Source organism: Varroa jacobsoni, unplaced genomic scaffold, assembly GCF_002532875.2.
Source record: "Varroa jacobsoni isolate VJ856 unplaced genomic scaffold, vjacob_1.0 scaffold_910, whole genome shotgun sequence".
NCBI lineage: Eukaryota > Metazoa > Arthropoda > Arachnida > Mesostigmata > Varroidae > Varroa > Varroa jacobsoni.
This window is the reverse complement of record NW_019213812.1, coordinates 53,188-77,208: the sequence shown is the minus strand read 5'-3', so window position 1 is coordinate 77,208 and position 24,021 is coordinate 53,188. Positions and strand designations below refer to the sequence as shown.

Sequence of the window (24,021 nt, the reverse complement as noted above, 5' to 3'; positions counted from 1 at the left end):
AAAAACAAGAACAGCCCGCTATCGTAATCAGTGTTTACAGGTCCGTTCCCTGCCTCACATGGTATAATGTCGCATCACTGAAAGTGCATGCCGACACAGTGTATGTATTTCAGTTAGAAACAACGCTTTGTATTTTTCAGTTGAAGGCATCTTATAGGTTGAACATAGATAGTGATAATGTAGATCTGAAAAAAAAACAATCTGTTCATCACCGAAATTAACTGTTGGTCTTTTTGGGATACATCAAAATATCAGCACGATATTGAATGAAAATGATATTTGTGAATGGGTACACTCTTAAAAGACTCTCTTCATGTTATTTTTGTGGATATTCGAATAAACAATTATATGAAACTGTATAAGGGAGTTTAGAGCGAAGAGTACAATCTAATATAGCTACGATAAGACTGGGAAGTTCCGCGATAGCTTAGTGGGTAAAGTAAGTGTCTGATAATCTTTGGGACACGTTGTTGTCTAGGTTAAAATCGCGGCATAGATGCACGGTTCGTTTCGTGCAGAAAGCACGGATGCAAATCTTGAAACGTTATGGCCGCGGTGGCTCAAATAGAGGTTAAAACCTGAGGACTTTATTATGCTACCATTCGCTAGTATTTTTGCTCTTAGCAAAATGTTAGTTTGAGGACGATCTTATTCGTTGCCGATACCATGATACCAGATTATGTATGCAACGCTTCTTGTTGCTGATGAAGTCCTGATGCCAATCCGTTAACGTAACGCCGACCTGTAGGGCCGATAATGTAACAGCAACCTGAGCCTTACCTTAACACAGGCCACGTCAAGCGTCTCTTAATTGTACGTGAATAGCGCGGGCTACCGATCGCTACGATTCGATAGCACATTTACAAACTTCTTTTTAATAGTAGCAGGAACGTTGATAGAATTAAAAGGCATATAACCTTATATGGAACTAAGTGAGAACCTGACTGCTTAACAAAAGGCTTAGGAGCTCGTCATTTTTGACACGTGTATTGTTTAGCACTAGGATCAATGTAATATATAAACAGTCTGACATAACATCATTCTCCTATGTGACGGTCGCACCCTTCATCGAAAACAACGGGGGGTGAGAATTGCAGATAATTTGGATATCAGGATTTGGAATGACAACGGGTTAGTCTTGCGTTTTTATTTTCGACTCTATCGATGCTTGACACAATTCGTTTTGAATATTGGATTCGAAATTTTAATGGAATTTTCTTATGTGTAGCATTGCTCCGTGTGCCGGCACTTAGCTTCTTTTGCAGGTCTTAGACGCACGTCTTTCTTCTCATTGAGAATATGTATAACGTCTGTCTTTCGATGGTTTTTTTACTCATATTGTCTAGTTGACAGTATCGCTTCTTTCGACACTTTCCAGTTGACTGCTATATACCACTCATCCAGACGTCGCTCGATGTTAACACGATTGATCTCCCAAATAATCTAATTCTGTTTTAGGCCTCCGGTTTTCCGAAAACTCCCTATTGTAATCCGTTTGCCAGCCATCTTTAAAGCGAAGTATCGTGATATTCTCGGAACTCAACCCGTTCATTGTAATGGCATCTTGTAACATTATCGTCACCAAGTTTTATAGGTTAGACTGGTCTCGCTAAAATCTTCTATTTTTTTCGATGTCTCTAGCCTGTTACATGCTCACCTCAGCGGGGTATGCTCAAAAGTGCTTTAGCGGACTTCTAATCCATTACCTTTCATGTTCCGAGTGATAAACGTGATTCTTCTCAACATGGTTCCATGGTATTTGTATGAATTCTTTGTTTTTTTCGTTTTCTTTTTTTTTTCAATTTGCACCGCCGCGCAGGCCCAAACTTGCTCCTTAAAGCAATTACTGTTGCACTCTTGTCTATCTGTGCGCTTTACTTTTACTGTGATATTCAATAAGGCTTTGCCATCCTAAAAAGTGTACGCTACCAAAGTTAGGTCGTCTGCGGTAAATTACCAGAGTACTTTGAAGTTTAAATGCTGGAACTTGAACCGCTTGTATTACTTTATTGGTTTTTTTTTTTAATTCTACTATATACAGTGTGAATCATACTGACGAAAGTCGCCATTCTCGATATTTTTACCGGAAAGGTGCCGTGTACATATATGTCGGGACCACGGTAAACAGAAAACTTGGGTACTACTTTACCTACGAACGAAGACTCTGATTTATTATGGGCAGAAGCATATAAAGCACTCCTCTTTATAGGCGACTTAGCGCGTATACCAGTGTGTTCTCCCTGGATCCATCTCTTAATTCAACGGCTACCATCCGACGGCGCTCCTGTGCCCTTCCTGCCACGGTCATTAACCTGCACGGTTCATACACGCATACATAGCTATTTGCCGGCACGTGCATCATGCCAACTCTACCTGCACTTATACGGTTAGCAGGTAGCTCTCTCGGCTAACGGCATTATATTCAGCGGTCACCTTAAGCAAGGGCTATCCAGTAAAGTGATGACCGTATTGAATCGTGGCCTTGTTGTAATAGTTTCTCAATTGTTAAGGATGCCTTAACATGTTGCCTTACACCTTTGGATGGGTAGAACCGGGTTCGAGCACACACACTGTGCGGCTATGAGGGCTTTAAGTTTTCGTACTTGTTGTGCTTGCACCTAAGCTAATATGTATATCGAAATAGGATCTTGCTTTTTTGGCATCGACAGCCATCGAGTTTTAGCTTCCAGATGTGTCTTCATTTGGGAAAATATCAAACATGAGGGTTTCAACTCAGTATCAGCCTACTTTTATTGACTATTTCAGTATTGATAATACTGTTTTGCCTAATCATGTATACATGTTCTAGCACGTTTTCTATATATACGGATTCCTATGTGATAGTTTCACCGATTTAGGTCTCCTCGATCGATTTGTTCTCGAATATGCTTTATGAAACGGGAATGGATTGTTTAAAGAGATAATAAGTAATATCAAACTAATTAATTATGTCTTGCTTAAATCTCAGAGAAACGTTTCTCGGACATGTGTTCGTTTCCCGGATACCCGATTTGTCCCCTTATTTTCCTTAGCTATTAACAGCTACGCAGACATTGAGATTAGAAAGTTATTTATCAGCATACGATGATGGAGTGCTTTCATACGTATCATGGCCGATAAGACGATTCAATTGCCGGCCGTAACTGATTCTAGTATAAATTAAAACTGGAAAACGTATGAAAACACGACTGTTTTCTATGAAATCCTGTTTGAGCCGCAATGTCAACGATGCTGTGACGCCTTAGGAGAGCTATGTAGTAACCAATCGTTGCTAACCCATCAATTTTATGATGGTATCACTGAAACTATTTCACAGACGAATACGAAAAAACGAAGGCAGATGATTTGAAATGTCTGTACATTTTCTTTGAGGACTCATATATTCTTTGCTTAATAAACTTTAAGCTTTCATATAACCGCGCTCCGAAGTATGATCTACAGCGGACAATAACAAAACCATAGTATGTGGTGTGTATAGCAAAGTACCAATTGGCAGGAACACATTTGTTTTATTAGTGAATGCAACCTGTGGGGCGGAGCTGTCGCACCCAAAGTGTAAAGTCGACATACGGCTGAATATTAAGAGCAATACATACCCCTGTTAGGCGATGAAACTGAGGGGCAAAAATACTGCTGAAAATGTGTATCAATCGAGAAATATCGACCGCGGAAATCTCAAAAAAATTTTTGTGACCAAGGTTGTGGCGTCACCACCATCATTAAATCTTTGAACAAAAAGAATGGGAACGCCAGGCTGAAAATTACTTATTGTGCTTTGCTTAGCTAGCAATTAGCGTATCATTTGGATAATTAAAAATTTGTGACAACGCGACGCAGTACTTCATTAAAGCACGTGTTCACTTAACGTGCATACCTTGAACTCTAAATGTATTTGTATTCTTTTTATGTTAGCTAGCAAAATTGCTTCTGCAAATGCATAAATAGGTTGTGATCGTGTCATGTTCAAGTCAACTGAAGTTTAGCCAAAGCGAACTAAAACCCTGTATAAATTAATATGAAGTTTACGAGCAATACATACATAAAAACAATGCAACAGCAGTTGATGTTGCATAAAAGATCGAACATAAGTATGACTAAACTGGAAAAACTAAGGGAAGGTTTGCCCGTAAAGTTCACTGATCTTGCGCCTAGAGCACACTGTACTCAAAACCTATATATATTCACTCGAACTCACTTGACAGCGAATAGATCCAGCCCTGTGCTGAAATGCGTCATTCACTTTCTATGGAGGCCCTTCGTATGTGACTTTTGCTCATATTTTTGCGTGGAAAAACAAACTGTTCAAACATATATATTGCTGCGCTCGCGTAGAACGCGCAGGTAACGCCCACTGTAAAAGCGGTAGCTTTTCCAGGTCAAATGCCGCTTTCAGGAGACAATTCTGGAATGGCATGCACAGGGCCTTCGCGATTAGGAGCGTTTAAGGGAAGCTAAGAGATACATCCGTTTAGCGAAGCTAACACATAACAATATCTAAAAACTTTATGGTCTTTATCCTCAGGATAATATTAGGCACAAGTAAAAGTATGAATCATCCAGGCTATGGGTTGCGCAGGTACTACACTGACATAGCACATATGTAGCAATAAAAAACCAGATTAATTCAGGCATGACATACAATTGTGAAACGGCTTAGCCTGAAAATTAATTTATTTTAATTTAATTAAAAATTAATTAATTTTATTAAAATTATCAAATTAATTTTAATGAAAATTGATCTTAAAATTTACATTCAAAGAGTACAGCATTTCCAGCAAAAATAATCATTTAGCACGACTGGCAGCGGTAGTAGAAACTCTCAACTCAGTACTTATTAGTATTTTTACTCCACATGACATAGGTTCGAAACATGAACGCTAGATTTAACACATCGCCAAAGCTTATTAGTTGAGTTGGTAGTACCCACGCTTAATTAAACTACACCATACAACTTGTACATTAGTATACCCCACACGGAAATGTAAGTTCGTGAAAGAAGTGTAATTTTTCTATGTAAATATGGCATTATTGCGCCTGAAATCAACTACGTGTTGTTTACAACCATTTGAAGCTTTGGTTAAGATATCTAGAAAATGACTACCTGAGGAGCGGAGTTCTTATCTTAACAAGCTGTTCGACAGATTCTACGAATGATTAGCTTCTAAAAGTTGACTCACTTCATCATTTTAAGTATTCACCTTTCTGCTGGAACGGTTGCTTTCGGACAAGTTATAAGCTGCTTCGCCGCTACTTTGCCACACAGTTGCTTTAACAAGGAAAATCGTAGTACGACCGTGCCATTTAAAAAGTAAAAGCTAAATTTCCCACTTCTCTCTAACCAACGGAACCAACGAGAATTCAATGTGTTCGCATTGGAATAATAACGAAGTTGCCACTCACAATCATCCAAAAAAGAGAAGTATTCTGCTCCACAAAGTAGTCGAAGCATACGGTCACCTCGAGCAGTCGGAACAAAGCAGATCGGCAATCTATTTTCATGCAGGTTGCTAAGCCTATTCAAATATTTTTAAGTATTTATGTTATATGTCACTTTTTCTTTTAATACTAAAGATTTTTATCTTGAGTTGACAGGGCATTCGGTGTTTAGCAGGTCCATAACATATTTCGAACACCTTCCACATCATCCATTTACGTAAAGCTCAGACCACAACTAGATCTTATTTGTTGGATGTGTCGACCTGTAAATATTACGCACTATATGAGTATTGCCTTAACATAATATAATTATAAAGAGAAAGCCTAACAAGTTTGGTTAACACATTTAAATACCTGGTTTGTCACGCTGACATAATAATATGCCTGGCAACATATATCATTCAACCTTGGCAGCGACATGTATACTCGTTAGACCGAAGGTATCACAGACTACCCTAAAAGGCCACGCACCTGAGACCCTTACGCCCCGAAGAAATCGTTCTTCAAAGCTTAATTCTAATCTGCGCCAGTTGCGCCGAAAATGTCTATCCCACGTGAATGACAAAGAAACCCTTCAATACAGCCTGCGGTACTTAGCGTATCATCGACTGAGGCCAAATTGCAATAAAATATCGAAGCTTCGGCAAATGCCTTAAAGAACGGGAATTTATGTACGAGTTCAGATAAAGTTATTCTAATTCAACATAAAAATTCATTATTTTACATTGTTCTTCAGAAAATAAAGACAGCCGCGGTAGGCGACACAGCAGGCTGTATTTATACAGCCTGCTGTGTCGTTTATTATACAGGTTATCTTAAAAGCTAGATATCAGTTTTGTTGAGGAATTAACAGAACTAGGTAAGAGAATATTTTTCCAATGGCACATAGTGCGTCTCTATTCATTTTATGGCAACAACCACGTCATTTCTGGAAATAAGTGAGTGTGTTAAAAACTCTGCTTCGATTATCAGGTAAAAACGCAAACTACATTCCTCCTTTACATGCCCATCTCACCGTAGTGGAATAAAGGAATTAATAGTTGAAGAATAAACTAATGTATATCTTAGTTGCATCACGCGTATTTTTTTAGGTTCGAAATTTAAGTATTCGGAAACGTTTTGTTGTAGTCGAAGACATATAACGGGGTCCGTGTCGTCGTTCAAGTCCGCTCTCTTGTTTGGCGCCACCAAACGCCAATAAATAACGCTGGCGAAGTGTTGAAACAAGGCTTAGTTGCAAAGTATTGCAGCGTGGTCTTCTCGCGTTAAATCGAACATTATGCCGGAATTCAGTTACGAAATTTCAGGTTTAAAAACTCCTCCATTGAAATAGCGTTAGTTGCATAGTCGCCTATTTTCTTCAATAATAACCCTCATGTCACTTTCACACAGATTCCGATATTTAACTGAAAAATTATTTATTAACGTCGTAAAGTCTCACTCAAAAAAGATTCAAATTCAATTATTTCATTTAAAGAGCTGATATCTAGTTCTGAAGCACCCTGCACGTGCTTCAGCCGTGCACGGGAACTGAGTGGAATTCTGTGCACTAGACCATGGACATTTGAATTGAACCTGGCCAACACACCAATGTATCTTATTAACTTTTACGTCTAGTTGATCGGTTAGGTTGACGAGCCGACATTCAGCGACACGGTACCACGTAACCAAATTATTGATTTAGTGGCAACACGCAAAATTTATCTAGATTGGATAGAACTAGACTATACTGCTGTTATTCGCCCACCGATAAAAAACCATAATCATGTTTTGTAGATACGACTTTATTAAGACTAATATAGCATGTACATTTAGAGCAAATCGCTGACCTTTATACGACCACTCATTTTTGTAATATCCATTTGAGAATTGAAAAGTGGGATACTCACTTTACTTTGTTAAGAATTTCTCAAACACCTTTTCAATTTATAAATAATTACTAGTAACAGCAGGATATCATACAAAAAAGAGGGGAAAAAATTATCTCCCCTTCTTATTTTTTGTTCCCAGTTTTGGCCTTATAAAAATATCTAGCTTCCGACGATTATTTCTATTTAGTACGGAAATCACGCCATCGGTCAAAAAATTGACGTTGGCGTTCTATGATGAACTTGGCACCGCCCATTGCATAGACAACGCCGAATAATGCGCCGCCAAGATGTGCCGCATGGTCGAAAAACCGCCACCGTAAACATAAACCTGAAAACACAAAACATAAATTCGCCAAAAGATACCATGTGGTTCTGTAGTTAATACGCACTACTTCCGACCCCGCGAATGCATTATTCAAAATTTCATTATTTTTATATCCACTTATAACCTAGGCATTAGACACTGGGAAAAAATATGCTTAAAAAAATATAACGTAAAAGTAATATGGAAACCTTCTTGAAGGAAAGCAAAACGAAAAATTTCTAACTATTAAAATGCAAGAGTGTGTTGAAACCGTTACGTACCAAGTGTGTCGAACGCTAGCAGAGCTTTGATAGCAGTGCCCGCACTAAATGTTAACATTGGCAGAAAGACAAGGCACAGAGACATGTCTGGCATCCTTACACAGACAATTCCGACGATGCCCAGGATTGCTCCCGAGGCGCCTAAACTCGGTATACTACATCGACGAAACCAAAGTGGAGAATGCCGGTTCCATACAATACATACGTTTATACGTACGCATATAGCGCATACAACGTAGACATGTGCAAAACACAAAGGATTAGAGAAGAATTAGATGCCATACTGAATGAAATATGATAAACTCGTAATTCTTATTCTTGCGACTGTCAGTAGAATAATAATAGCATTAATAGTTATAATAATAAATACCATTAGTTTTCTACCTAAAATATGAATTGGTGTTTTCAAGTTCGTATTGGATAAAGGGTTCAAGAGATAAACGGCCGGCGGTTCAGGCTGGCGTTTATATTACGGCGCAAAAGTGCACGACAATTTAATAAACAAACTTAATAATTACTTAACAAGTAATTTTGGGGGTTTTTTAAGTTAATGTTGTTTTGCTTAAGAGCGAACAAGGACAGATTTTGTATGCTTCGTTCTTAAATAGGAACGGCCAATTTTATTAACCTTTGTTAGCTGCCAAAATATTGGAATCTATGGGCCAGCTATCACTGTATATATACCTACGTATATATTACTAACGCCCTTCTGCAAGTTTCATGGTCCACCAGAAAGTATGCTGACCAGCTCTGGCTTATTTGAATTTTAGACAAAAATGAGAAATCTATACGCACGGTATTTTTGTGTAACTTTGATGAAGATGAGTTGCTAATGATGCTATGACACCCGAAGAGAGGTACGTAGCCACAAACTGTTGTTGATCCATTATCTTTAAAATGGCGTCACTGAAACTGTAAATGCAAAAAAAATGCGAGCGGACGGTTAAACATTTTTATAAGAACTCATGCGCTGAACGATAAGAAATGGCTACGCGAAATGAAACTACGGTTTAATGAAGTCCTTTATGAAAAACAGGAAATGACTCAACACACAGCCTCATTTCGATGTGGAATCGGAGCTCGACTTTGATGAAGCTATAAACTAGTATAATACGATTAGATGGCAACACTTTTTTGCGATGATCAGGCATGATAAATACAGCCCTTTATGAACGGCAAAAAAAGCCTGTTTAGTGTTTACGTCCTATTTCGAAGTACATTCTAAATATGACAGTGCTAATGCTGTAGTGATCAGTTGGTATAACACTATATAATATAATAGAGCAGCGACTGTCACGAAAATACACGAAGAGTACCGCATGGTAGGCACCCTCGTTGTCCACTGCGCGTTACCTATGTAGAACGAACATATTGCACCCAAAGTGCAACAGCGATGAATGGCTGAATGTTGAAAGAAGCATAGTAACGACGTTGCGCGATGAAACTGAATGGCAGAAATAGCGCGGCATAATGTGTGCCAGTTGAGGCACATGCCACAAGATTAGCACTGCCGCGTTTAATGCGAAAATGCCAAAAAATGCTTTGTGACCAGGGCTCTGGTTTCGCCACCACTCGTTGATCTGTGAATACAAACAAATGAAAAGGCAAGCTAAAAAAAGGCATACTTGCACATTGAGCTTTGCACTGCAAGCAATCACGACATCGTTTACGCAGTCAGAAACTTGCGTCAGTTCAGCAACCTATATCGTGTAAAACGGGCGATTTATTTAAAACCTTCGTTACAAATGAGTTTGCTGTCCGTGCCTGTGCCGGCCATAACAAAGTACTACGATACTGATCAAATCCATATTGCTAGTCCAGTAAGAAATATGCAGAGTACATGTGAAAAATAGCTGGTTGTAAGATTTCGACCGTTCATTTATCATAGACTATTAAAGTAAGCGCTGAAGAAGTACATTTCTTTGCGGACACTGCATATTTTCTAAACCCAAGCGTAATTTCTTTATAGGTAGGGGTTATCTGGTTAAGACATAAGTAAGACAAATTTTAGAAATAACTCGTTCTCTTATTATAATGAATTCCCATGTAACAATGATTATAGATGGTCCCTATAAAATAACAATCGCGCACAGTAAAATCCAACATTGCAGATAGCAAAACTCACCTGACGGCGAATGGATATGGCCTTAGGCTGAATTTGGGACCATTGTAGACGTGTTCTTTCCTGTAGTTTCTGCTGTAGTGTCACATGATATTCATATGTGTAGATCGTTGCACCTGCATAGAACGTGCAGGTGCTACCTACGGTAAACGCGACAGCTTTTTTAATGCCAACACCACTATTAGAGGCCAATCTTGGCACGGCCTTTACAGGTATTTCTCGATTCGGAAGATCTGCAGAAAAAGATAAATCACTTTAGCAGAATTAGTAGAAAACGCCTGAGCGCTCCACGATGTTGCAATAGGTGGATCTAGTGGAATGAATGACGGGAAGCCTCGATGGTAAAAACACGTAACAAACAAACAAACAAAGAGAACCAACCAAAAGTATGTCACATACGATGTATAGTTGTGAAACAGCAGCGCACTTGAACTGTAAATATTTCTTACTGTGAGTGTTAGTTTTCACCCCTCAGTAGGCCTTTATCAGACACGAATATCTATATTTGATTACACTGCAATACTACGTTTGCCTAAAGCACGCACATAGAAAAAGCCGAGCGGAGATTAAGTTTTCCATATAAATAATTGTATTCCGTCTCCCATTAATTATATTGCTTCTCATAGCTATTTGAAACTTCCGTGCTGCAATGAGCTATGAACTGAGTTCCTCTCATCAAGCACATTGTACATACCACTTATGATGAACGTTACATACTAAGCATATGTTTTAAAAGCCGACTCACTTTGCCGTTTTATGAATTCTCGTCTCTGGTACAGCAGTTGCTTCCGAGTGAGATGTAAGCTACTTCGCCACATTGTTATTGTGGCCGTGAAGTGTCCTCGGTCAAATCTTCAAAAATCAAGCTTAAGTTTATTTGTTTCTACTCATATGTTCATTGAAATCGAAACAATCACTCTTTAGCAGGACCATTACATATTCCAAATATTTTTCATATTCTCCACATGACTAAAGCGCGGATCACACGTGAGGCTTATTCGCCGGACGGTCGAGTTGCTCCAAATTTGGCTCCGCTCTACCCGAATATTGCCTTCGCATAAGAAATACATATACAACAATCGACAGCTCATCAAGATTGACTTACGTATGACATATGGCTGATGTCGGCAAAATGGTATGAAATTCATATCACTCACTTATATCGGGTAGAAGATTATGTTTTAAAAGCACTTCGTAATATTCTTAAACCTCACAGAATATGGCACCTCTATATCGTACATTATACAACATAGGACAATAACTCTTCAAGCGCATTGAAAGTTATCCGCCTTATGCTCAAGAAATTGATCTAAAGGAGCTTTGTTTTTTAAGCATTTTTTATCGATTTTATTTACAGGCATTATCCTGTTGATCCTAACTTTGGACCAAAACACAGTAAATCACCGTACATAAACGTTCAGTTATAAACATTTTATTATGTCTAATTTAGAGTTAGACGCGCACAGCACATCGAAATCGACGCCAGTTTCAAAAGGTTCTTTCATTATATATAACTTAGCAAATCTTGTTGGTTTTTCTTTGATTTTGTGCTAAAACACGCTAGGGGACTACCGCTTTTGATTAAATCTTAGGCTGAATTGTGTAGATGTCAAACTGACCGTATTTGATGTTATAATCATAACAGGTACAGATCACAATTATAATATATATATCCCAATATAATGAAAATAGTAAGTGTATTGAGAACAACATGCCAAGATAACCACATAGTCACTCATTGCAATTACACCTAGCCATCGATTTAGCGAAATCAACGGTTGAAAAAATGGAATATCCGTCTCAGTCCTTAATTAATTCCCCGAAAACCTTATTTTTATTTTTTAGAATTTTTAAGAACAGTTTATTTAAGGATAGTAAGAATTTTTTTCATTTTATTTGATTTCTGCCTCATTTTTATGATGACCTTGACGATATCTAGATTCGAAACTAAACAGCGCAATGCCGAGATGTACATCAGATCGAAAAGTTGTCTCATAGGCGACGAATACGACGCCGTTTTCTACCAAGCACGCAGTACTAAAACATATTTTAGTGTCTTGCTGCAAGCGTTTAGTTTGAGTTTTTATTCACTGACAACCTAGACAGTTCTATATGATAGAAGACAAATACGGTTTCATGAAACAACAAAAAGCCACAGTCTATGGAAGCCCTACGTACTGAGCGTGTCGAGAATTAAGAAAGCTATCATAGCGCTCTCTCTGCTAAACGTAAATTGGCGGGAACTAACCATCCGGCATTCTTCAACAGATAATAGTGCCATCGACGATAACTAAGATCGCTCTCTAGGTGGTTGAACTCGCTAAACTGAACGAATGATATAGTCATCGATCGAAAGTACGAGGAGATCAGTTCCATACAACATCTTCTATATCTATAGAGCTTTTGTTATGAGATATTTAAAGACTATATACTGAAATAAGCACATATATTTTAACGAAATTATTTTTATGTGCTAGAAATGTAATTTCAATATGACCACTACCACGATTATAGCTTCATTCGGGAACTAAATCACTCACCAGTTATTTTTAAAATATCCCTCCTGTAAATAACGATTCAAAAATAATTGTACGTCAAGCAAAGTTGACAGGTGTGAACCTGTAAAAAGTGTGGTTCCAATATGTCACACATAAAAAGTTTCGGCGGAGGTGAGTTTCGGGCTGGTAACAGGCCGAGAGTCCCAAAAATGCAAGAGGTTAAAACGGTAAAAAAGTCAAAGGTGCAAAAGGGCGCAGAAAAGTTTTATACAAAAACTAACTATTAAAATTTATCAGAACCCTATGGATTTTTGGGTTTGCCTCGTGGACATCTTTTTCAGATTTTCCAGATATCAGGTTGAAGCTGACGACAACGTAATATCGATTCCGGGCAAAAATGAAGTTTTTCATTTTGGTAGAGGTTCATTTCTAACCTTTCTAATATTTTTTTTAAAAAAGTAGCAAAGGTTAGTGTTCTATTACTGTATTCAACATGCCGTTCTAATAATTCGATAACGTTTGAGATTCCTCTCTGTCGTAATGAATCATTCATGACGATTTGCCAAAGAATCAGCCCATATATAAGAAAATAAGCAATAACCTGAAAATGTTAGGTATTTTGCGTGAAATTCGAAAATAGTGAGTACCAGTATACAAACAAAAAATTACATGTATAATATATAATCGCGCTGGCTTTCTCCTTGCCCAGATGGCAAGTAAACTTCGCTGAGTAAATGATGTAATGATTAAGAAAGCTTTGGCTAGAGCGTTTTCTAACACGTCAAAATAACTGCGGTTGTCTAGTGCTCCTTTTCTAAGTTTCAGTTGAAATTTAAACTGTATACAAACAGATCTGACAGTCTTGGAAGCTGAATAGCATTGCATCTTATTCTGCTTCTCCCGTTCTGTCTCGACGCCTTTTAAAGAAATACCAAGAAACTTAAAATTTCTCAGGCCAATGGTGTTTCGCTTAAGACAGATGAAAACGTCATTAATTTACTGTCATTTGTTTGTCGCATCCCTAAAGAGCAGTAATCCATATTCTTAGTTGTTAGTGACGCAAAGCAATGTAAATGTCGGAATTATTGTCAGCTTTAATGTGAAAATGCCAAACGGTATTTTCTAGGCAGGGTTCTAACCACGCAGTCACTCGGTAATCTGTCTACGCAAAAATAAAATGAAAAAGTCAACAAAGGAACAGAATTACATTATGTTTTGCACTGGAAGCAATTGATGCATCGTATAGGAAATTAAGCATTTGTGTCAATGCGATAATCTAATTCACGTAGAGCGCGGTGACATGTTTCGAATTTGTTTTGAATAAGTTTGCCTAGTATTTCTTTAACATCTGTGCGTCTCATAATAATGCCTAAATGGAAGTAGCTTTTTTATGTATTTTATGCATATTTTGAGCGCGCCAAGAAATGGTTGCGGAGTTATTGCAGATACTCAAGCGCCTTGCCGGGAAGTAGATTCAGCCTTAGGCTAATATTAGGACTGTTGTAGACGTACTTGTCTCGTAGCTTTCCGTAGGGAATGATATGTTGTTTAAATTAACAGATCGCTGCGCTACTTTAAAATATATAAAGAGAGTAAATTATTAACACCACAGCTTTTCTAGTAAAAGCGCTTAAAATGTTCAGGTCTGCGAGCGGCACCCTTGGTATGTCTGAGTTGGAGACGTTAACAATTAGGAACGTTGAGTAAGAAAGAAAATCGGTTCAACACTACGTGTACAATACCATATGGAACTACGATACGACCTATTTTCAAACAGATATCAGATGCACCTTGTAGAATGATGAATGAGTGGAACCTATGATCTATGAAAGTATCGGCATATCACGAATGCATTAATATTGCATAGCAGTTAGAGCCAATAGAGATTCATTTATACGGCATATTAGAGCCTAATTTCGAAAAATACGTCTCCTACGCAGCTGAGCAGTTCAATTAGATATGGTCATTCAACAGATTTTGCTTTTGATTGTAGCGCGACTGTCGATGACGATAGTGAAATTTCTCAACTCTAACACCTATGAATAAATCTTACCCTAAACGGCATAGAATCACAAATCGAAGTAAATATCGTAAACAAAGCTTTTTGTTAGATGATTGGTGTGTGAATCTCTTTAATGGACACCAAGCCCCACCTCTGGGTATTTGATACAGTGGTGTTGTTGAACTTCAGCTAGCCTTTTTTTTCCAGTTACTGCAATAATGCCCACCAGGCCCAGACATACTTTTTTGAGTTTCAGTGTCTAATTTAATCGACTGGTTACACTATATTAGAGTTCATTAATATTATTGTATAATACTTGCGCCCGATGAAACTAGAAATACAACTTTTACAATACACGTGTACGCTCATGCAGTGCAAATGGAAGAAGAATTGAGTACGTTAAAGACGGATTCATTATTATATATATACATAGACTTTCGATTTATTGTCCGTTATCAAAAGTAGAGTTAATTTAATCTCATAACAAATTAGTTATGTCTCAACAAATTAGTTCACATGTTCAGTGAATGGTCTTCTATGGAATGGACCTATATTAGACTTTCTTTACAACAGAGTTGTTTTAAAAGCGATGTATGCCCTCAGTATTTAAAAATGAAGAGCCTTTTTGTGTTAAAATGCTCAAGCGCTAATACATCATTCGGATCATGCTTATGGTGTTGGTCTAGTTCTGCGTAACTTCCACTCACTAAATTATGAACTTTGTACACTTAGAACTAAGTCAGAAAATGATTAAATGACTTACATATTTTTACCTATATGTACATAAGTAGAGGATTGTTCGGAGTTTAGCGCACCCAGAAAAAAATGTTCATGCTTCAGCTATGTAAAGCGCGGGATGGAAGAGAGATTTATTTGGACGGATAATCGGGCTGCTCCGAAAAATCTTGTGTGCTGCAGTGGAGAGTTGTGAGTGACAACGTGATCACTCCAATCGCAGATATTTCATTCTCTCCACGGCATGGTGACGTTTCGTTGGTTTTATTACTGTTAGAACGACGCATCAAGTATTGCGTCGGTCAGTATTAAAGTAGTCACTGCAGACCGAAAGTAGGAGATAAACGCCAGTGTTCGCACAACTAGCTTACTCTGGTTCCCTGTTTTCCTGTCTTTTAGGTACCAGCTGTGTTTGACAAGTTCACTTTTGGTTCACCTGGCGCATTCTTGCACATGTCAAATCTGTTATTAGCAGTCCGATCGCGCTGCCTCAGTCTAGGCAGTGGTTACCGAGCATTCAGTGTGATTTCTGTTTTTGTATATCAAATTGCGGTCACAGTGCTATCAGATGCAGACTAGTGTCAGCTAATGGAAATGGTCTTTTTGTTTGTTGGTGTGCCCTTGGATAGATTGGCGAACCGCATTTTGCAGTGTTAGCTAGGGTTTACAGCGATAACACCGACTTTCAGTACAGGAATGATTACCATTTTCGCATCACGTGCAATATGTTTTCATCTCGTATGGCATTTTAGAAATGGAGACTATTCTCCACTATAAATTTGACTAATGTTCGTATTTTCCTTGTGTTTTAAAAAATATTGATCCGTTTTTTATTTAACTATAACATAATTGTATTTGTTCGTTCTCTACTCTTACAGAATTTTGCCACAACTCTTCGCATGATGTCACATTCGGCTAAAACTGTAAGTAAGAATACACATAAGTAATAGATGAATAATTTTATCGTTCTAAATAAAGAGGTTATAACACGAAACACAACCAATCGCAATATCTGTATAATGAGGCTAATGCCATTTTGATTAACCTTTAATCCGAACCGGCCTATTTCCACACAAGAATTTTTGTAACGGCTTTGATGTTTATGTAGGTCTTTCCTGTAGACGCTCCTCCTTCTTAATATTATCGAATTTTACTATTTTTTTCATCTAAATTTGGAATAGATTATCTAGTGAAATAGATCCTTTAATAATATATTTGAAAAGAGGTGATCCCAACAACTTGTTTACGGAGCAGGAAAGTGTTAAAGGTAGCCGAAAAGATTCTAGATAACTTTTAATATGAGAATGTAATTAACCCTTGAATGGGCTAACTTCTAACAGACAAACCTTCCTACTTCGGCATGAATTAACTGATATGGCAGGTCAAGAAGCATTTCTTTAGTGAAGTCTTCAAGATTAAGCTAATAGTTACGATTCTGGAATCTCATTTCTCGCGCAGTTATGCGTTCATGTTACTTGATTCATCAGTAAGATAAGGTCTAACAACATTGCGCGATTTTATGTCATAGGATGTTGTCATCGTGTCTTTCGCTAGGACTCCGGTGTGCAGTTTTCGGGGCGCCTTGGCTTCGCTGAAAGCGCCCGAGCTCGGAGCACTAGCTATAAAGGGTGCCATCGAAAGAGCAGGAATCAAGCCTGACCAGGTCGAAGAGGTGTACATGGGTATGTACTACGCAATTCAAAATATAATTTATCCTTTTTTTTTTTTTAAATTAAAATATAGAAATCCTTGTTTGAAGTTGCATCATATGCCCCTTCAGTAAGTAGATAAAATTTATTTTTGATACCAATAAGCAATATGCTACAAGCACAACTCATCTATTCTACGAGCAGGTTGAGATTTTCTGCCAGTAAACAGGAAACCTGTGACGGTCGTTGATTCTTGTAATTATAATGCTGCCGTATCTGCTTCGCGGTGCTATTAGTGTGCGTTTATCGGTTATTTTTCCTTTCGGAAGGAAGCCCTGTGTACTTTAGACGTTTGCCCTGCCTTCCTTAAGGAAACTTCCTTGATCAATTATGTAAATTACTGAACATGCGCAGTCGTTATTTCACATTACCTTTAATATAATTTTTTTTTAATATCAATATGGAAAGAATGCTAAACTAAACTTGCCTTTACTTTTATATTCTATAGAAATATTAAAACTACTTTGTCTTGACTAAAAATATTTGAAATGTTATTTCAAGTAATGTCTGCACCATGCGGTGCTTCAAATAGCTATAATTCATCACTCCTAATAAGTGCAAGCTTTTGCTCAAGCTACGATAGAACGCAAAATGTGTAGATGTGGTATAATTGGAATTTCAGTTCTGTAGGTACATCTATTACGGGCGGCCATTTCTACCGTGTGCCAAGGTTTATCAGCTTATACCAAACGTTCTATACAAGATTTATAAAAAAGCGGCTTTGGCTATATTATGACAGGGTTGGAAGACGAATTACATGGATAAAAATATATAAATGTATAGGTAAGAATGTATAGATACATTATCTTTGTTTACGATTTTTCCTCTGTTTGTTATAAACAAAATAGATTGTTGTTTACCGCTTAAATATGATAGTAGATCATTCTAATATCAGGGATATGGCACCGCAGTAATCGGCCGGGATTTTTCTAGGATGTATCGCTTGAAAATAAATGACAAGCTCCCGGTCAACGAAATACAAACGTTTCAAACATAATAATTATTAACAACGGCAACCTCTATCTATAGCTCTATTTATGAATTTTGTCAAATGAAGTTTTTTACGTATATTATTATCTTATTACATATATTTTGCCTATGAAATTTCTATACGCACGTCTTAAGAGCTCAGGGTAGATATCCACATGGTAATTTTTTTATCCAAAGCATTAATGGGTCTTCTTAACGGACAACAACCACAAAAATAACGACTTGTACATCTAACAGTACATTTGAGGTACTTGACGGTTCGCGTGAATGCTAGAGAATCCTCAGGTGTTTATCTAATTTCTATTTAAAACCGTTGTTAACTTTTTTACGAAATTCTGTCTTATTGCATGAGATCAGGTAACGTTCTTCAGGCAAATGTGGGACAAGCACCTGCTCGACAGGCATGTTTGGGCGCGGGGATTCCTACGTCTGTTCCTTGCACAACCGTGAACAAGGTGTGCGCCTCCGGCATGAAGGCTATCGCTCTTGCTGCCCAGAACATTATGACTGGCAATGCCGACATTATGGTTGCTGGAGGAATGGAAAGTATGAGCAATGCGCCATACTATCTTGATCGAGGGGAAATGCCCTATGGGGGTGTGACGCTGAAGGTAACTTGTTGGGCATATTCGCAAGTGTACGGTCAGACGTCAATGGGCGAGAACGTAGGCTTTGATTAAGTGTAGCGCTTTTACTTTAAACAGTGCGGGACTAATTAGGTTCTTTATTATACAACAGTCGCCATAGGTACTATTATTATTAGATATCGATTAGCTAAGCTTTGTTCTAAATCTGACTTATGGAGTACAAGAACTTAAAAAGACGGTTCACCTTACTCGAGTAGAAATAAAGCGCTTTTTTTATACCTTGTGCAATTCTTCTTTTAGGACGCGATTGTAGCAGATGGACTAACCGACGCATACAAGCAAATCCATATGGGTCTATGTGCCGAAAACACAAATTCTACCCTGGGCATTACTCGAGAAGAGCAAGATGCTTATGCGCAGAAATCGTACGAGCGAGCTCAAGCGGCGCAAAAGACTGGTATCTTTGCCGCTGAAATCGTACCTGTAACAATTAAGGGTACACGCGGTAAGCCTGACACGGTCGTCACCGAGGACGATGAGTGTAAAAAGGCTGACTTCGAGAAATTCCCGCTGCTCAAGGCGGTATTCAAGAAAGACGGCGGTTCAGTCACGGCCGCAAATGCCAGCTCGTTAAACGATGGTGCTGCAGCCCTCGTGCTTATGTCTGAGGCGAAGGCAGTCGCTCTTGGGGTTAAACCCCTTGCAAGGATTGTAGCTTTTGCTGATGCTGCAACGGAGCCCATTGACTTCCCCGTTGCCCCTGTGCTCGTTATGCCGAAAGTTCTTCAGCGAGCTGGCATCTCTCAGGATAAGATTTCAATGTTTGAAGTTAACGAGGCCTTTAGCTGTGTGCCTATCGCCGCCATTAAAAAGCTCGATATTGACCCCGCAAAGGTAAAAAAACGTCCTTTTTGTATTCAACTTAGTCTTCGCTTTGATGTGGTGATGACGGTAATGACGATGGCGGCAATGATGCCATAATTCATTGTAAATACAAGGTGGTCATCAGGTATACTTTATATTACTGATAGGGACAGTCAGAAATAATGTTACATCTAACAATACTTCTTAGGTTCATTAAGATACTTGGACTGCCTGCCCATACCGTTTCAAAAACAGGTGCTCACTTGTGCCCTCATTTACCACGATATTGACTCAAAAGCAAAACAATTTCATGCACAGGTGAACGTGAATGGTGGTGCCGTTGCTCTCGGCCATCCAATCGGAATGTCAGGTGCCCGTATCGTCGGGCACATGGCTGTCAACCTTAAACCCGGCGAGTATGGCCTTGCTGGAATTTGCAATGGAGGAGGAGGAGCTGGTGGAATACTCCTTCAGAAGTTTTAGCTGATGAATAAAAACCGTAGCCGTGCTGCCGCTGTTACTACACTGCTGTTGACGAATATGCATTCTGGCGACAGAAATGGCCAAGCTTTGATTGCCGCTGTCCTTGCTATCAACTCAGCTTGTCTCGATCCCGATCCAAAAGTACGCCCTGAATCATTTAACTATGATGGTGCCCAACTAAGAAAAATGAAAATGTATCAGAATTTATCAGCATTTCGTATCCGCCTGTCGCTGTATCTTGGTAGAATAATTTATAATAAATAGGCTTACATAGGTAATATAGTCGGACGAATGAGCCTTATATTAGGCGAACTATTCGAGAGCACATTTTTTCTACTGCAGGGCATATCCGTGGTGGCACAGTTTCCACTATATTGACGTTTTCAATAGAATTCTTAAACGTTGAGAGGTTCACATTAATGGTGAGGTAACAAATATAATGAAGGACCACTTTCGATGTAAAGAAATAGATCTGTCGGCAAACGATCAAAGTGATGCGAACGATTCAATGTAGGGTATTCGAAATACACAAACAATTTCTTAACCAAGAATGAGAGTTAGTTAGGAATATAATGAAATGGATGCAGAACGACATATCAGCTTGCCAGCAGCGGTTAGCCCACGTAAATTCATTGGAAAGCCACCCAATCAAATGAAGTCTGCAATACTTGAATGTGATTTGATGTGACTCAAGTAATGAGTTTTGAAGAAAGAAATGAATATATATATATATATATATATATATATTTGCTTTTTACTCTATTCAACCTCTTCGTAGAAGTCACTATTGAACAAAATAAATGTTAGGTAAGTGTGAATTGAGCATCGGGACATAAGTCAAATAATTAATAATAACAAGACATTTATGGTATAAAAAGCATAAATTGAAACCAGATCCATAGGTCAGATTGATTTTAGTTAGCATCACCACTGCCGAATTTTCACAAATTACTGTCGGCGTATCTTTTACCTTGATTAGGTTAGTATTGCTTCTTACTTCGTTTTTGTAAATACGGCCAAAATCCGATGCTCCTTCGCTTCGTCAAGTTAATAAGTAAGGGTTGCGTTGATTAATAAGCGATGAGGGCACTTTGTGAGTTATACAGGCAATAAATTATTACAGATGTGGATAACTGAACTAGTTAGATGAACAAGATGTAGAACTGAATACGAAATGCTTGTTTCAACATTAAACCTCGCTACATTGAACAATTATTGACATCGTTTATTATGAAGTAAACTGAGAAAAGACAACCATTACAGTGTCACATATATATATCTGTAGGAAAAAAAGGAAATTTTCAATCGATAATAATGGATGGAACACGTTTATATTAAAGTGAACCTGAATCTAAACATTTATTGATTTCTTAAAATACACCTACACTTATGTTACATAATCGTCGTTCAATCTGTTGTACTGTTTTCCCATTTATTTCTTTTTAATCTAAGAATAAATAACAGTAAAGCGAACACGTTTTTTGGATAGATTATGAGCTCTGTTTTCGCCGCCGTTATCCAGATACAAGCACACAGATTTTGCACTTTGCGTCCATAATTGCACCATCTTTCCCAAGCATTTATTAACTATAGTACGTACATTAGGACGCATATCTCTCTTCCCGATAGGGGTAGCCCAACAAACTTCAAAGGATTCATGTTACTAAACAGCCCCTTCCTCTTTTATATTAATCCTCAATAGCTCCTTTTTCTATTACGACTGTTATTACTCATATTCGTATTATATATGTGCTCAACTAATTTCTTTTTTATTCTACTTTTCCGCGTTGAACAGAGTAGTTTTTTGCTTATTTCGTAGTTCTTTTCCCCGAAGTATCGCTGTCTTGAAGTACTTGCAATAAAGGCTAACGGAAGATGGCGAATCGTCATTGCCAGCTACGGGATAGCATATAAGACGCGGGTCGGAATCTGTATCGACGATGCCCACCGTTGGGATCAACATCTTCGCGCATTCCGTTATGGCCGCTTCAGATCCTATTGTGACACAATAACACCCACACATACACAGCGGAATAGTGACACATAATGAATGTGAGAAAGCGAAATTAAAGGTATCTTTAGCGCCGGTAGATGGGTTTATGTTAAAATAGAGCAGCGATGCTAGATGATAGCTATGAAAGGTGAAAAGTGAGTGTATTGTTACTGTATATGACCTTTTATTCTTGTGACTTTGTTTAAACATGCGTAAAAATATTTAAAAATATAGAGCGTAGAGATATTTAAAAATTCACCGCTTCGCGCGTATGCACTTTGAGTTAGACAACCACAAACAAAGAGGCCCTAATATAGCGCGAGTTATCTCTCACTAGATCGGATAGCCGTTTATTTCTGTTAGTACTATTATGGAGTGTTTCTACCTAGCACCAAAATATTGGTGTGCACAGCGAACATGTGCATGTTCATGAGATCTGAAAAAACTCTGTTCCACACTCACCTCTGGTAGAAAAGAAGATTGCACAATCAGGTAATCGAGTCTCACTTCCAAATAGATTAGCCGCGTTCGTAAATAATCCAGTGACCCAGTGACGAGTGTGGGCATACTCAGAACATTCCTTTGCACATTTCTCTACCTGCTTCATCAATCGAGTAGATAAAAAAAAATGGTGTGCTTAATATAAAGCTGAAAGTCATAATTATTTTTGCCTCCACCTTGTCGTTTGTCGTCAGCGTTGCCTATTACATTCATGTGATCGTTTTCGACGGCAAGACTAATCGGAATTCGGACTGTGCATTACTGAGAGACGCAAGCATACTTTAAAGCAATAGAGAGTTAATTATTGCATCGCGCAACAAATTAGTTATCAATAGGCTAAAAACAATAGCCGGAGTCTGTGCTAGCTATATCATTTTACGTTTGTAAAAGGGAAAAAATATCTCTGAAAATGCAGTTTCAGTATAGAAACTGACTATAGTATCCGCTGCCGAATTTATGGTACATGAACTATACAACAGACGACAGTTGTGTATATTTTTTTTAAAGAAGTGTATTCCTGAGATAGAAACAGGAGGTTAGCTCACCTTGAAAGCAGTCTGATGGTGACGCGTGATAAAAAGAATGATACCGTCACGATACGCAATATGAGCCACAAAATTTAGCGCCTTAATCATCTGCTGCTTACTCTTGTCAAGGTCGATAATTAACTGGTCGAACCGGCTACCAAAAATATAGGGCCGCATATGCGGATTGACGCTGGAGCTTTTATGGCCGAGATGCATTCGGTGTAGGAACATTTGCTCAAGAGACACAATTGACGAGACGGCAAACGCATCGGGCTCCTTGAGAATATCCATATTGTACTCATAGTTCATTAAGGCTATTGTGACAGGATGATATACGGACGTCAGGTGTTAGTACTTCTGACTACTTCAATTAAATAGCCGGGAATTAGCGGCATTTTTGAGCGGTAAATATGCCAGTACAATAATAATTAAAGTAATAGATAATTTTCTAATCAGGATTATTTTATCCAGTAAAAATGAAGTTGACAATGTTCAAAATTTACATCTCATTCAGTAGGTAGCGTAAGAATAACAAGAACTGGTAAACTCTTGGATACAACCAGTGGAAGAATATCTTACACATATCGTTTATAATAAAAGATTCATAATATTAAAAATACAAATAATGTTTTTTCAGTCAGAATTTTGAAAGGTAGGGAAATTTCTACCTTTTTCATCAATCATCACAATTTCCATTTCAAATACGATATATATATATAATGTTAGATGCGCACAGCTTCCAATCGGAGCATAAACATCCACATGGCTTTTGCGGCCGCTAGAACCAGCATTGCACGCTTGACTTAATCAGTAGCCTCACTTATGTAAGCAAAGCCACAAAAACACTGAACTCAGACAATTCGGGAGAAATTAGCTAACCAATTGTTCAGCAAACGATTTTCCTGATGCGCGATTCGACCGTGCATAAAAAGCTGGTTCATAAAGCTAGACGCAGTTAGTAACAGTAACGAGAAGACCTACCGGCGCTGTGTTCGGTGGCATCATTGGTGGTCGCCTGAACTATAGTGGATTGTAACCGAACCGAAGTAGAACCTAGGGCTGGCCACAGTACGCTATTCAGCGCGCGAGCACACCTAGTCACTAGCATGTTAATCGTA

The 24,021-nt window shown here is 38.3% G+C and overlaps 3 protein-coding genes across 11 annotated transcripts in view; 1 reads left to right on the top strand and 2 right to left on the bottom strand.

Moving 5' to 3' along the window:
• The window catches only part of Acat1 (Acetyl-CoA acetyltransferase 1), a 26,169-nt gene extending 4,799 nt beyond the window's left edge, over positions 1 to 21,370 (top strand). The window contains exons 1-6 of one of the 8 annotated variants that reach the window (XM_022841142.2): positions 11,089 to 11,149; positions 16,128 to 16,172; positions 16,778 to 16,931; positions 18,306 to 18,559; positions 18,836 to 19,429; positions 19,718 to 21,370. In XM_022841142.2, coding sequence (XP_022696877.1) covers positions 11,129 to 11,149; positions 16,128 to 16,172; positions 16,778 to 16,931; positions 18,306 to 18,559; positions 18,836 to 19,429; positions 19,718 to 19,882 — 1,233 coding nt within the window. In that variant the 5' untranslated portion in view covers positions 11,089 to 11,128 and the 3' untranslated portion in view covers positions 19,883 to 21,370. Of the gene's footprint in view, positions 1 to 11,088; positions 11,150 to 15,445; positions 15,649 to 15,822; positions 15,859 to 15,930; positions 15,988 to 16,127; positions 16,173 to 16,777; positions 16,932 to 18,305; positions 18,560 to 18,835; positions 19,430 to 19,717 lie in introns of those variants that run through there. The other 7 variants (XM_022841145.2, XM_022841147.2, XM_022841146.2 and 4 more) reach the window with 7 other exon arrangements.
• Positions 7,200 to 10,984, bottom strand: rho-7 (rhomboid family intramembrane serine protease rho-7). Its single transcript, XM_022841155.2, has 6 exons — positions 10,760 to 10,984; positions 10,018 to 10,247; positions 9,246 to 9,472; positions 8,688 to 8,804; positions 7,893 to 8,047; positions 7,200 to 7,635 (listed from the first exon to the last, which is right to left on the bottom strand). Exons 1-6 carry the CDS (start codon positions 10,830 to 10,832, stop codon positions 7,487 to 7,489), a joined length of 951 nt encoding a protein of 316 aa, XP_022696890.1. The 5' UTR covers positions 10,833 to 10,984; the 3' UTR covers positions 7,200 to 7,486.
• On the bottom strand, positions 21,211 to 24,021 carry mRpS2 (mitochondrial ribosomal protein S2). 2 transcript variants are annotated; one of them, XM_022841156.2, is made up of 4 exons: positions 23,885 to 24,021; positions 22,922 to 23,217; positions 22,338 to 22,476; positions 21,211 to 21,877 (listed from the first exon to the last, which is right to left on the bottom strand). In XM_022841156.2, exons 1-4 carry the CDS (start codon positions 24,009 to 24,011, stop codon positions 21,657 to 21,659), a joined length of 783 nt encoding a protein of 260 aa, XP_022696891.1. In that variant the 5' UTR covers positions 24,012 to 24,021; the 3' UTR covers positions 21,211 to 21,656. The 2 variants fall into 2 exon arrangements, with proteins under 2 accessions (XP_022696891.1, XP_022696892.1); XM_022841157.2 differs by having other exon boundaries at positions 22,338 to 22,473.